The sequence below is a fragment of the Megalops cyprinoides genome, chromosome 21 (assembly GCF_013368585.1).
Source record: "Megalops cyprinoides isolate fMegCyp1 chromosome 21, fMegCyp1.pri, whole genome shotgun sequence".
NCBI lineage: Eukaryota > Metazoa > Chordata > Actinopteri > Elopiformes > Megalopidae > Megalops > Megalops cyprinoides.
The window spans coordinates 23,968,504-23,983,767 of record NC_050603.1 but is presented as its reverse complement, the minus strand read 5'-3'; the positions used below and the strand labels follow the sequence as shown (position 1 = coordinate 23,983,767).

Genomic DNA, 15,264 nt, shown 5'->3' with positions numbered 1-15,264 from the left:
TTGTTGCTGCCCATGTGCATCCCTTTATAACCATGGTCTACCCATCTTCTAATGGCTACTTCCAGCAGGATAACGCGCCATGCCACCAAGCACACGTCATCTCAGACTAGTTCCAGGAACATGACCATGAGTTTATTGTACTCCAATGGCCTCCACAGTCACCAGATCTTCAATAGAGCACCTTTGGGATGTGGTGGAATGGGACATTTGCAGCATGAATGTGCAACCGACAAATCTGCAGCAACTGCGTGATGCTATCATGTGAGCATGGAGCAGAATCTCTAAGGAATGTTCCCAGCACCTAGTTGAATCCATGCCATGAAGAATTCAGGCCATTCTGGGGGCAAAGGAGGGTCCTACCCAGTATTAGAGAGGTATACCTAATAAAGTGGTCACTGAGGGTGTATATATATATGTGTATATATGTGTGTATATATATGTGTGTGTGTGTATACACAATGGTGTGAAAAAGTATTTTCCCCCTTCTTGATATTCTCTATTATTGCCTATTTGGAGCACTGAATGGTTTCAGATTTTCAAACAAAATATAATATTGCACAAATGGAACCTCAGTAAACACAAAACACAGTATTTTAATGATTATATTGTTCCTTCAGTGAAAATAGTTAACATACACCCATATCGCTGCTGTGAAAAAGTAAATGCCCCCATAAAACTAATATCTGGCTGGACCACCCTTAGCAGCAATAACTGCAACTAAACGCTTCCTATAATTTGATATGAGCCTTGTACATCTCAGTGGAGGAATCTTGGCCCCCTCCTCTTTGCAGAACTGCTTTAACTCTGACAGATTGCTAGGTCTTCGAGCGTGAGCTGCTCTTTTCAGGTCCTGCCACATCATCTCTATTGGATTTGAGTCAGGACTTTGACTAGGCCACTCCAAAATGTTAATTTTGCTTCTTTTTATCCATTTATATGTGGACGTGCATCTATGTTTTGGATCATTGTCCTGCTGCATCATTCAATTACGCTTTAGATTCAGCTCATGCACAGATGATCAGACATTCTCCTTAATTAAATTAATTAAATTAAATTAATGTCTGGTACATAGCAGAATTCATACTTCCTTCAATGACAGCAAGTCTTCCAAGTCCCAAGGCAGCAAAACATCCCCATACCATCATACTGCCACCACCATGTTTCACTGGAGGTATGATGTTCTTACAGTGGAATGCTGTATTCGCTTTACACCAGACATATGAAGACTTGTACCCTCCAAAAAGTTCCACTTTTGACTCGTCAGTCCATAGATTGTTATCCCAATTCTTGGGGATCATCTGGATGCTTTTTAGCAAATGTGAGTCGAGCTTTGATGTTTTTCTTGGTGAGCATTGGTTTCCGCCTTGCTACTGTAACATGAAGCCCATTTTTGCACAGTCTCCTTCTAATTGTTGAGTCTTGAACACTGACCTTAGCTGAGCTAGAGAGGCCTGCAGTTCTTTGAAAGTTTTTCTTGGATCTTTTGAGACTTTCTGGATGAGGTGCCGCTGTGCCCTTGGAGAAATTTTGGGAGATTGGCCACTCCTGGGAATATTCAACACTACTCCAAGTCTTCTCCATTTGGAGAGAATGGCTCACACTGTGGTTTGGTGGAGTTCATGAACCTTAGAAATGGCTTTGCAACCCTTTCCAGACTGATATATCTCAACAACTTTTTTCTCAGCTGTTCTGGAATTTCCTTTGATTGTGGTATGGTGTGCCTGCAGAAGCTTTGTGGTGACTACTTCTCTTGGATGGTAAGGATCAATTTATATGCCATTTAAACTCATCAGGGCTGGTTACAATCAAGCCTGGCTGTGTTCAGTCACCTGAATCTAATTATTAACTAAACTAAACTATTAACTAAAATTTTGTTCATTACTTTTTCACAGTCATATATTTTACATATAAGGAGTTGGCCTACCCTTTGACTTCAGAACAGCTTCAATCCTTCTTGAAATGTTATACAGGTTTTGAACTGTTTCAAGAAGGATATTGGACCATTCCTCAAGAGGGAAAGGCCACAGTTCTTTGAGATATGAAGGAGGTGGATATCTACTCTCCACTCTTCATTCCAGAACTTCTCATAAATGCTCGATGATCTGGTAATTGGGGAAGCCAGTTACACTGAAGATGTTTGATGTCATCCTGGTGTTTGTGAAACCACTCTTGAATGAGTTTGTTTGGAAGCGTTATTGTCTTGGCAAATGGGAACATCTTGAGGAAACAATGTTCACACCATAGCCTGCATCTATTCACCAAAATGGTTTTGTATTCCTCAGCCATGATTTTACCATGCAGAGTGATTATTGTACCCAAATTATTGTACCTTGTACTCCCACAAGATGGCTGTCCATAGCATAATAGATCCACCACCATGTTAAACAGCTGGGAACATGTCCTTGGCTTTCTCCAGACATGAAACCATCCAGATGTGAGAGCAAAGGATGACTCTTCACACTATATTACTTTTTTCCACTGCTCAGAAATTCAGATTATGTTCTCATTATATCAGGTTAAGCTTTGTTGTGCTTTAGCCTTGGTTACAAACAAGCCAAATTTCTCAATGGCTGCCCTACCATAAATGTCAACTTTCTGAAGCTCACACTGTACAGTGTTTTTTCCTGAGAGTGGGTCATAAAGGCAGATTCAGTTCTGCGGTAATTTTTGAAGCTGTTGCATGGTTTTTAACAACTGTACTGTTAAGTATCTGTCTATCCCTGTCGGTGAGCTTTGAAGAGCAACCACTGTTCCTCTTTCCTGGTGCAATTATTTCCATGTTTGGTGCATGCTATCATTTCAACACTGTTCCTCATGACACATTAAATAATTTTGCAGTTTCTGTGACTGACACACCTGTAATCCTTTGAAAATCTGACATTACTATGAAACACGTGTTTGTTATTCTTCTTTTTCCTTTTTAATCACACTTGAATTACTTCCATTATTTTGTCATTACATTACATTGAATAATTTATTCTTATTAAAGTGGCAATTATTTTTACATTTTGTTCCATATGCTGTTATATATGGTGCTGTTGTATTGTATTTAATAATTTATTGCATATTAACATATATTTCGTAACAGATCTTCTAATCCTGTTTCTGCATTCTTGATTCTGAATTTGCAAGGAAACAGCTGAAAGCTGAAATACAGGAGTACACCTTGAGCAATATTATTTCCTGATAGCAGGAGTCCACCTTGAGTAGTAGTATTTCCTGAAAATAAGTAGGTGAGCCCCTTTACCACAGTGATCATGGAATTCCACAAATGGTTGCATTGAGCAGCTATGGAGCAAAATACTGTAATTTTCAAAACAAATGCTCTACCACTGGGATGTTTGAGATGCAGTGCCTACATGCTGATAGAGTTTACCATGCTCCTCTAGTCCGCTGGGATCACATAATAGAATGACACACAGCCTGTGGCGTAATGAGAAATCAGGTCTACTTCAAACAATACCCGCTTGCTGCTTTTGGAACATAAGTCTCTAATAAACAGAATAGAGAGGAAAACGGAGATGAAAAAGTCTCAATGAGATTATTTCCTGTGACTTATAAAGTCTGATCATATTTCTGATCAGGAAATAAGCACAGTTGTGTTTGTTGAAGGAGCTGACATCTATGGGCTGCATCCACTGAGTGCATGATTGGGTGTCCCCACTGTCATGTGGGTCAACTCGCCAATTAGATCTGTTCACTACTAGGCCCCTAACACATGCGTACTATTGCTGGTATTTACACTCCATCTGTTTTTTTTAATCTCATCAACAATATATTTTTATGCTGAAAATGTCACAAAACGATTTGCTGAGGTTTTTTAAATATTTAATGTTCCTACAGCAGCTCCAATCTGCAATGACCATCTGCAGTTAAGATGCAAACAGAGGGAAATACCTAGCCATATTGTTGTCATAACATTACTATCAGAGGGTCATCAAGGGGTTAAATATCCTGCCACTGCTTGTCCGTGTTATTCACTTTTCCCAATTGGAAGTAACCCTGTTATTACACTGTCAATGCTACCATTTAAAGCCATTTATTCTCTGCTGTCACTTCTTGCCAAAGATAGAGGATTATGAGGAGGGGATGAGTTGATAAGAGACTTGGTGCACCATTCTTTCAAGCTCACTGTACTGAGAAATATTAAAACCATTAGTCAGTTGGAGAGTGCAGTCAATAGTGGATACAATTTCTTTTTCCCCCTTCACTCTCTCGTTGCAAACTCTGGACCACAGACTTTGTTCACCTTGTACAAAGCACTCAGGAACCGACTCAGTTAGCATACATTCAACAAGTTGCTTTCCAAATGGATTTCAATGGAGTAAGGTAAATTAAAGTAAATTAATTTTGTAGCATGAACAGGCATGGACGACCTCAGCAATAAATTTGTTTTCACTGAATAAAAAATATTTTAAATGGTATTGGTTGCAGGGATAACTAATTCATGAGGTACAGAAAAACATCCAAAATCTGTAGCTGCTGTTGATATCTGATGTCATAGCCCTGGCACAAGATTGAGAGGAAAGAGATGCAGGGGTATCAGACTATGACTTTTTTGTTTCACTGGAAAAGATGCTATGCTCACTTAGCTATGCTATTCTCAGCTGATGTGTCCCACAGCTTTGGTCCACCTGTAGTTAAAATGATATCAAACTGTCAAGTAACACAAATAATTGTTTCCTTTGTTATTGTCTGTTCAGCAGAAAACAACATACAGATTAAAGAACAACTTTTGTTTTTGGTGACCTCTTGACGTGGGAAAATGGCCTCGTAGGTTGGAGTTTCATAGTTATATAAAGACTGGGTAATTGAAAACCAATATCAACGCATGGCAGCATTCAGACAGAAATATTGATTGGAAACAAAATGCTATTTGAGGGGTCGGGTGGCCCCTGTCTAAACAAACTTAGCAGCCCTGCTGGCTTTAATGAGCATTGGCGCTGCGAGGTGTACTATCCTCCTTTGAACCAATCAAATGAGAGTAAAGTGAAGAGGGGGAGAGAATAGTCTACCTTTGCAGATTGTACCTATAAGAACTTAAACCTACAGTGTATGCTGCCTCTTGCCTCTGGTTTCCATCCAACTGGAAGAGTCCCTGTGTCTAGCTATTTGTTCTGAATTTTTTTGTTTTGTTTTGTTCAATATTAGCAGGGACGTTTTTCAGCAATGGCTGCTACGCATAAGATTTTACAGGTTCTTCTAGTGTGCCTTTTGCTTAGCCACGCGCTGTCCTCCAAAAGAAACATATATTGGAAGGTTGTTGACATGCTGTCGCCCGGGGATGAATACTTAAGTGAAAACGCTGTTCGCTCCTTTTTTTCGATCTTGGAGAAACGTGTGCAGTGCCCTGATGTGTCGTGTGAAAAGGTATTTTATTTTACACGCTTCAATTTACTGCTTAAAATAGGGTCGAGGTCCAAACTTCACCTGCGAGCGGATTGCATACTATGATAATGGTGCACTATTTTAACTATAGTTTCCTTTCATTAATCTGCTTCTTTAAATGATCTGCTTTTAATTCTTTTGAGTACGATTTTCTTTAGAGAAAGCATATACATATAATATATCGCTAAAACCATCAGTAACACATTTCGTTTTCCATTTCTACCACCATTGGTATGTTTGAAATATGAAGAATTGGCACATTGATTGCCACAAATATATTAAAACAAACGAGAAAGTAAAATAGTTTGTCAAATTCATGTTATAGTTTGAATTAATATGCAAGGAATTTAGCACTCATGCTACCATTTCGGACGAATTTATCTCAAAAATTATATCATAAACCGGCTGTAACTAGTGTAACACATCCTTTTTGACACCTTTATATTAAGTAATTCAAATATTTATCTCAAAAGTCAACTTCAATTCAAACATATTCAATCAAGTTAAATAATAATTGTTTAAAACTGTACCTTAGTGTTTTGAGTTTGCATATACCGTTTTTGGAGTTAAAATTATAGATGTGAAAAGGATTTGAAAGAATATCATCTTTAAAAAAAAAAAAAAAAAAAAAAAAAATCTTATCCATTATTTTGTATAGCGGATTTCTGTCTTCAGAATGTAATATGTAGCATTAGTCGTATCAGAATTATGACTGTAATAAATACGTTTACGTGATTACTGTGACATATGTTGGAGCAGGCATTGCTGTATTTGATTGGAAAGACACTTAATACATTTTAACAGACGTGTTACGTTTCTTTTCCACCATATCCTGTTGTGAGCAGTATAAATAAGATTTTTTTTATCCATAGCTAACCCATCTATATGTCATCTTGGATGAATTATTCTGGTTGTGCATTTATTCATACTCAATTGTCCCTTTGTTCATTGTGCAATGTGTTTGCGCTGCCTGGGGTAGAATTAGTGAAACCTATTCACCTCTCTAAGTTCTCTTCCTGCCTCGAGACAATACAGGCCTTTGAACTTTACCTTAGGTGTGAGGACTGTTGGGAGAATGCTTCTTTGCTGCACTCCACACTAGCCTGTCAGAAATACTGTTGTTGTGTGTCAATGTGTCTTTACTCTGGTCACACACTTTATAGACATCAATCCCAGTATCCACATGAGTCTGTAAGTGCACCAAAAGAGTTTGGTACTTTGCACATTAGCAGTTTATCATTTTATGTCTCAAATTTCCCTTCATTTTGCTGTAGTACCCTGGGCAAAGTACTTAACCCACAATTGCCTCAGTAAATATCCGGCAGTATAAATGGATAAAATTGTAACTTGTGTAAGTTGCTCTGGGTAGTACAGTAATGATGATAATGTCACATAAAGCATGTAGGCTGATGTGTACAAACCTACCAGCTAACATGAGTGAATTTATGATCTATGCCTGTTTTAAAGTGTATCTCTGTGGAGGATGTGGGCCAGCTCGTTGGTGGCGTCTTTCCAGCCAGCGGCCTCCACATGGAGGGGTTTTTCGAGGTGGCCGCAGGGTGGTGCTTCTACCTCAGCAGCCCCCGGGAGGCCTGTGCAGCCATCAGGGACAACCAGTGGCAGAGAGGGACCCACCAATTTGTCCAGGACCTCATGGGCGAGGATGTTCATGGGGATGGGTTTAGCCCAACGACCGGCACCTTGGACCGTCTGCTCCATCAGATGGAGGAGTACTACCAGCCAACACAGCACAATGAGGTATGAGAAGTTGGCCCATGTGAGTGGGCCAAGTTATATCTGAAAGTAATTCTTGAAATGCTTTTATTTAGATATCGTCTTTTTGCAGCTCACATCACAGAAGTCCTCAGGAATGCTGCTTGGAATTCAGTCAAACCATGTTTTATGTTAAATAGCATTTCCTTCTCGATTCCAGTGACTCATCTCATGAGTTTCAAACTCATAATGCTGTGTAAGGATTAAAAAAATGGATGATTGATTTGCTTATTTTTGCTTTGGAGTGGTTTACAGTTTTGCCTCAGCAGTTATGATTTTAAAGCAGGAAATGATTAAATGTTTTCTGGTCTATTTCTTGTCCATGTTCTGTCTTGGTGGTATCTATAGCACTGTCTCACGGGGAGTGATATTGCGGAAGAGAGCAACGTGTCTGTGAGTGACGCTGCCCCTCACAGCATCGGTGCTGTCTTTGGGGCTATCGTGTACCACGCTCTGCAGGGTGACTGCATGGCAGCCCAGGCACTGCCAGAGGAGGACTACTTCCTGGATTTCATTTTCAATCACTTCGGCTCTGACAACATGACAGAGCACGGTAAGATAACACCCCGCCTCATGGTAATACTGTTTCATGGCAAACCCGTGTTGTTATGTCTGTCTGAAGGCCAGTGCCTGTGTTCCATGGCTTTGTGAAACATAGACATCTTACCTTGTCCTTTGAAGCCTTCTCACACTTCTCCTGCAGTGAAGTATCCTTCCAGATCTCTGTACAGCAGTAAAGAAGCTGGCCAGATCTCCATACAGCAGTAAAGACACTGTCCGGGTCTCTGTGCAGCAGTAACAAAACTGTCCACATTTCTGCGCAGCAGTAAAGTAGCTGTGCAGATCTCTGCACATCAGTAAAGAAACTGTCCAGGTCTCTATGCAGCAGTAAAAAATTGTCCATGTCTCTGTATAGCAGTAAAGAAACTGTCCACATTTCTGTGCAGCAGTAAAGTATCTGTTCAGATGTCTGTGCAGCAGTATAGTAGCTGTCCAGATCTCTGCTTTGAGTGAAGTATCTGCCAGATCTCTACACAGCAGGAAAGTAGCTGTCCAGACCTCTGTGCAGCAGAAAAGTAGAATTCATCAGTGTTTCCAGACCTGATGGTCAATGTATCACTATAGATCTTGAGGACCTAATGATGCATCTGAAGCTGGGTGAGGTGGAGGAGGGAGGCCCTAACCATGAACACGGTCACCACGAACACGGTCACCATGAACACGTCCATAGCGGTCACCACAGTCACAGCGGCCGCGGGAGCTCAGGGCCCAGCCGCGCAGAGGGGCACCAGTGGAACAGCAGCTGGGATGCGGTAATTACCGTGCAGGAGTGTAATTAGGACCGGGGCCGCGGTGCTCCGGTGGAGGTGCTGCGGGGCACTCCGCTGCAAACATTCATTAACGCGCTGGTGAAACTGGAGCCGTTGCCGCAGCTGAAGCTCTTAATGATGTGTTTCCATCACCGGGCCACCGGCTCAGACATGTCATTTGGGGAAATCTGAGCGAGACAAACTGAGGGGGGAAATTTGGAATCACTGAATGATGAGCTGCAGCTTGCATGCATGAGTTATTGGTAGCAGTATGCCATGCAGTGTTTTATGTAGCAGATATTAAGCCTGCATAAGCACCACATAAAACCACATAACAACAGGCCATTGATTAGGTTTACAGACCTCTATGTCCTTCCTATTATACCTGAAATAGAGTTGTATAGCATGATTTAATATTATGACACATACTGTGCGACACTTCCTCAGTGGCTAAGATTATTCACCAAGAATAAGCATGATTGCTGGTCTTATGCATTGCATTTTTATCTACATAAACAAGTGTTCAAGGTTTTTCACATCGCAATTAGTGAATGGGTTTTTATGTCTTGCATGTGATTAAAAAAGAAAATTTAAATTCTGTTTAACGTGTTCCATTTGCGTGTTTCTTCTTAAGCATTTTCGGTGTCCTGTTTGTTCTCAGACATGCTTCACCGCCCATGAGCTCCTGGAAATCCATCACCTGAATGACTCCTCCCTCACAAGGGCCCAGTTCACCCAGCTGAGCCCGGCACTGATCCAGCAGCTCCTTAGCGGGGCATGCGTAACCAAGCCCCCCCCACCCACCCCCGGCAACCAGCTCAGCACAGTGGAGAGTGAGTACTGAGGCCCATCCCAGACCCACCTCTTACAGCCAGCTTACATCTGAATGTAAGGATCTGGATCCGATCTGGATCTGGAATCTGGATTCGATTTGCGGTATGATTTGCGACTTGAAAGTTGGTGGGATTTGTAGCAGGGTTTTTGAGGATTTTTTCGTGTGTTGCTTTTTCTTCCCCTGCAGCATACGTCTATGCCAGCTTGGCCAATCTGGTGATCTGCCTGATGGCGATGTTCGGCATCGTGGTGCTGGTCTGCACCTCCTGCACGCACGTGTTCCAGCTCTGCATTCAGTTCTGCATCAGCCTGGCTGTCGGCTCGCTCACTGGCGATGCCGTGCTGCACCTGCTGCCCGTGGTAAGGGGCCCAGCACCGCCAAAACACCCCACCGAAGATACCAGCAACTTGCCATATATGACTATGAGGGCCTCTCACCTCCCCACATGCACCTATCAACGCCTCCCTCCACCCCATATATGTCTATGAACACCTCCCACCACCCTGTATATGCCTATGAACACCTCCCACTACCCCATATATGCCTATGAACACCTCCCACCACCCTATATATGCCTATGAATGTCTCCCTCCACCCTATATACGCCTATGAACACCTCCACACCTCCCACCACCCCATATACGCCTATGAACACCTCCACCCCTCCCACCACCCCATATATGCCTATGAACGCCTCCCTCCACCCCTTATGAGCCTATGAACACCTCACTCCACCCCATATATGCCTATGAACACCTCCCACCACCCCAAATACGCCTATGAACACCTCCCACCACCCCATATATACCTATGAACACCTCCCACCACCTCATATATGCCTATGAATACCTCCCACCACCCTATAAGCCCTCCCTCACCTCCACATCAGTTATCTTAGAAAAAGAATGACTTCAAGTCTTCTTTTATGTGGTGTCTGACTGTTTAGAAAATGGTCTTAGTGGCTCCCATTTTTTACAAGGCTTTTTTTTTATTTTGTAACAAAAATTCTCCTGAACGGTTACCCAATTTCAGAAGCCATTCTTCAACACCTTATTTCCCCAGAGCAATCCATGACAGTGCTTTGCCTCTCCCAGCATCACAGCCAAATCCACAATCAGGCTGTCCTGGGAATATCACTCTTGCAGTGTCATTACTGAACGTAAAAATAATGACATTAAAGGGGATAAACAGGGTTCATGATGGCATAAGATGGGAGCGGGAGAGAGAGATGACTCATGAGGCTTTTGGGAGGGGGGGATCTAATGATCACTTTGTGTTTGATTGCCGTATGTTCCTGGTGTCTGTGTGCAGTTGCTGGGCCTGCACTCCCATAGCGAAGGCCAAGGCTCGGGGCACAGCTTAGACCACATCTACAAGCTCCTGGTGCTGCTGGCAGGAATCTACTACTTCTACCTCACGGAGGCTGTTTTCTCCATCATGACTCACAAAGACAAACATCACCACGATGACGTATGTGTCTCTGTGCTGATCTGAAATACCATAGGAGCTCATCAGTGTGGTGTTCATGTGTCACTCAGTCTTAAGCACGGTACAAGCTTAGCAGAGTCATTTCAGTGTCAGCCATAAACAGTGTAGGAACCTAGCTGCGTCAAACAGAATCAGCTGTATTTTTTATCAATATTTATGTGTAGGAAAAATGTATGTGTTTCTCTTAAAAAATACACACTAATGATATTTTAATGTCAAAGGACAGTAGACAGTAAGGTGTGTGTGTTCCTCTGGCTGACTCAGAGAAACACAGCAACATGAATTAAAATCAGCTGTGTTGGTTTATCACTCTCTTTATCACTTTATCAGTAAAATGTATGAAATAAATGAAAATACAAAACTACATGAATGGGAACCTTTTAAGCTAACAGCTAATAGCTAATGCTTTACCATCAAATTTTAACCTATGTCTATAATGTAATACATATATTGCTTCAGATGTGCCAACTATCAGTTAGACACCCTCTGAGAGTAGAGGGGCAACAACAGCAAATTGTGAATGACTGCAGCTAACATTACTAACACTGGAACTGCATGGAGGATATGCTTAATGTGTATCATAATTAAAGGGAGGTACTTTGATGTTTTAGGAGGAATCTGATGCTCACCATTGTGACCACGGGAAAGTTCTCCAGATGTACCACCAGAACGAAAGAAAGAGCAAGCAGTCCACATCACAAGCAGACCTGGTCAGAGCCTGTGCCCCTCACTCAGCGGGGACATCATTTGGCTGTCTTGGGGTTTTTAGAACCCCAAAGAGAGTGCATGCCATTTTTACAGTAAATGATTTGTCCTGAAAGGTCACAGGCCAGTGATAGATTTAGTCAAATTAGACCTTTACTACTTGTACAGTAACCACTGTTACATTCACTGGAGTAACATGTATGAAAATTAAACATTTAGGAAGTATCTAAGTGGATGTTAGAAAGGCAGAATTTCACATGCCTACTTAACCCCGACCTCAATGGCTGTCACTGACATCTGATTAGTTCTCAGCATTAAAAAGAGCTCTGGGTTAGCGAGTGTATGCATCCTGAAATATAGGATATAGGAAGTACAGGAATATAGGAAAACAAATATAGTATTAAACTCATGTGAAACACCATCTATGAGGAGCATGAAACATATCTCTCTAAAATGAATTGGCGAATGTGATCTTTTTTCAGGTTGAAGTTGAAGACGATGAGAAAGCAGCTCAGAGGTCGAGTAATCGTACACGGGGTAAGTGCAGTCTTTGTGATGGCTTTTAGGTCAACCACATGAGTGTGAGTCATTGCAGTTAGATCATGTCCAATGAATAATCATACATGCTCTACAAATTAGGTGGAGGAATATAGCATCACACTGTGGGAGTGGATGCGGCTAAAATGGCAAAATTACAGCCTCCATACAAAACACCGAGCTGTCCTTTAATATACACTAAAGTTCGAGCACATAACAACATCACAACATCAGCCTTAACTACATAACATACAATCCAAACAAGGGTGCGTGGTGTTTCCACACTATAGATGTTCTGTCCAAATCATCATCCCTCCACAGTGCCATCAGGAAGTGGATGGGTGGACTGTTCTTGAGAGCCATGGTGCTGATTTCATTTCACTGAGGACAAAAACGATCCCTGTAACAATGTGTATTTGGGTATTTCTGTACTGCGGTTTTATTGAGCTGCAGTCAGCAGTCATGAAGACTGTGTGACTGCCTTTCAGAGACATCTCATCCCCACCATAGATTGATTTGTGATGCACTTTCAAGGTTATAAGTGTAAACTGTGCAAGCATTGATCTAATCAAAAGTCTTTGGTATGTACACAAAGGTCACAGGCACATGCTGGAGAGATGTCTTTCTTAAGTACAAAGCATTAATACTTTTATTCATATGAAGGAGGCAGTTGTACAGAAATTGCAGTAATGGTGTTAAGTATTACTTCTACTGGAAATAACAGTCTTAATTAGGGGTGCAACGAATAATTGATATAGTCAACTAAAATCGATGACCAAATTAGTTGCCAATGAATTTAACTGTTGATTAGTTGGTGACGTCATTGCGTGTGTTTTTCATGCTGACTCGGAATGCTCAGACATGTAGCCTAAGCTACCTTGCTTTACTGGAGTGAACGACAGAGATGGCAACACCTTCAAGACCAAAGACCTCAAAAGTGTGGCAGCATTTCACTCTTAACCCTTTCGCATGTAACTTATTTTTTATGCTATGTAGCATGCGTGTTATGTTTAAGTTTCTCATAATTTTCAGTTAGCATTTGCTATGTTTTTAATGTTAAATCACTGTTTCCTCAAAGCTAAAATTAGCTAGAATTTTTCCAATATAGTTTTCGAATCGCACCGGTTTTAGCATGCGCACTATACGGCTAATCACACCGGTGTGACTGTATGCGCGAAAGGGTTAAAAGACATATTTTTGAATGAAGTTCTCATCTTTATTGTCTTTATTGTTAGTTAGCATATGCCTAAAACAACCTCAAGCTAAATTTAAAAGCCGATGGATAAATAGGAGCCATTGAGTAATTGTGTGATTACTATAATCCGAATAGTCGATTATTCGTTTCAATAATCGGTAGATTATTCGACTATCAAAATAGTTGTTAGTTGCAGCCCCAGTCTTAATTATCTGTGCCATCATACATAATATGTTTTTGTATTTGGTCACTCTCATGACTTCTTGTTGAACAGTATTGATTTTTTTTTTTTGTGGTCAACTTCTAAAACATGGTCCTCGCAAAGCAGTCATTTGATTTCTGATATTGCACATTTTTTGCGTTTATGAGTCAAATACTGAAAGGTGGCGCTGTTGAACAGGAAGTGACATTTGACCTCTGAGCTGGTGTGCATCCCATGCCTGAGCCCCCTCTCTCCCCCCTCCCCAGAGCAGCGCTTGCTCCCCTACATGATCACAATTGGTGACGGGGTTCACAACTTTGCCGACGGCCTGGCGATGGGGGCAGCCTTCTCCATGTCCTGGAAATCCGGGCTGGCCACGTCACTGGCTGTGCTCTGTCATGAACTACCACACGAGCTGGGTGAGTGCCATCAACCAAATATATGTAATATGCATAGTATGTGTGTGTCTACAAATATATCAATACAGCTATATGAATCACAAATGAGTCCATAATTCTATATAATAGATTTGTTATATGTTATATATGTTCCTTTTTATCATGTATTTCTAGATTAAATTTCATGCTGAGTGAAATGAGTGAATTTGAGTGCATTTAAGATAAAGCTTCAAAATATTTACGATCTGGCTGCTACATTTTTCCCTTAATAGTTGATAAATAAAAATAAAAATTCACAAACACATAGCAATTCACAGTGATGTTGGTTACAATGTTGCCAGTGGTCTGCACTGTGTTTTAGTGTTGTGACATGATACTACCAGTTATACAACACTGTTCTAGTGGGATATCCTTCTGGAAGGTGAACAACGATGGTGGGTGCGTCATTGTGTGGGGAGGCAGAACGATGTTTCTCATCTTCTTCCACCTGTTCTCAGGTGACTTTGCCTTCCTCCTGCACTGCGGGATGTCAGTGAAAAAGGCTCTGCTTCTGAACGTCGGCAGCGCCATGACGTCCTTCGTGGGCCTCTACATCGCCCTCTCGGTCTCCACCGACCCCACTGTGCAGGAGTGGATCGCCGCTGTCACGGCCGGCTTATTCCTCTATGTGGGCCTCGCCGACATGGTACATCACAGCAGCTTTTGTGTTTCCACTGCACTGTTTCATTTACTGGTGTTTGATATGATGCATACATAGCACAGACTACATCATTACACAGATAATAAAAAAACGCCTCAAGTCATTGTATCAAGCAAAAGTATACTTTAAAAATATAATTTAAAATATATTATTTTTAACAAATGTCAGTGTCATACATCACAAATATTTATGAATTTCAGATATTCAAAAAAGGTTTGTGTACCACTACGATCTAACCATTTCAGCGAATATCCATAATATATCCAATATTCATGGTGGTGTTTCATACTGTTCTCTGCATATTGTATCATATTTTCTAAAAAGGACATCAAAATGAGCGCTCCATTTACGAGTGGCCCGACCTTTCATATATTTCAAACATGTGCATCTAAACATAAATTTGTATTCCTTACAGTTGTTTCAAAGCATATTGATTAAGCAGTTGAAGTTTATGGATTGTCACCTCTTTGTGAAGTTACATTGGTGGGTTAAGACGGAGTGTGTAGTTCCTGCTGTTTAATGCCCTCCCTTCTCTCTCCCTGCTGCAGCTGCCCTCCATGATCCATGTGAACAGCAGCAGGCCTTGGCTCATGTTCTTCCTGCAGAATCTGGGGCTGCTGACTGGCTGGGCCATCCTACTGCTGCTCTCATTCTACGAAGACAGCATTGGCTTCTGAGGGCCGTGGACACACCCATCACCTCCCACCAAATCCTTGCTCGCCTTATTTAAGCA

General features: G+C 41.5%; 1 protein-coding gene across 1 annotated transcript; it reads left to right on the top strand.

Moving 5' to 3' along the window:
• Positions 1-613: 613 nt before the first annotated feature.
• Positions 614-15,208, top strand: slc39a4 (solute carrier family 39 member 4; the record flags this gene model as incomplete). The annotated part of the gene is made up of 13 exons (XM_036555027.1): positions 614-625; positions 5,197-5,370; positions 6,856-7,146; positions 7,510-7,714; positions 9,057-9,070; positions 9,106-9,304; positions 9,493-9,665; positions 10,618-10,776; positions 11,406-11,504; positions 11,982-12,036; positions 13,700-13,852; positions 14,329-14,516; positions 15,080-15,208. Coding segments are annotated over 13 exons (1,851 nt in total), but the record flags the coding sequence as incomplete, so codon positions are not given.
• Between the last annotated feature and the right edge of the window lie 56 nt (positions 15,209-15,264).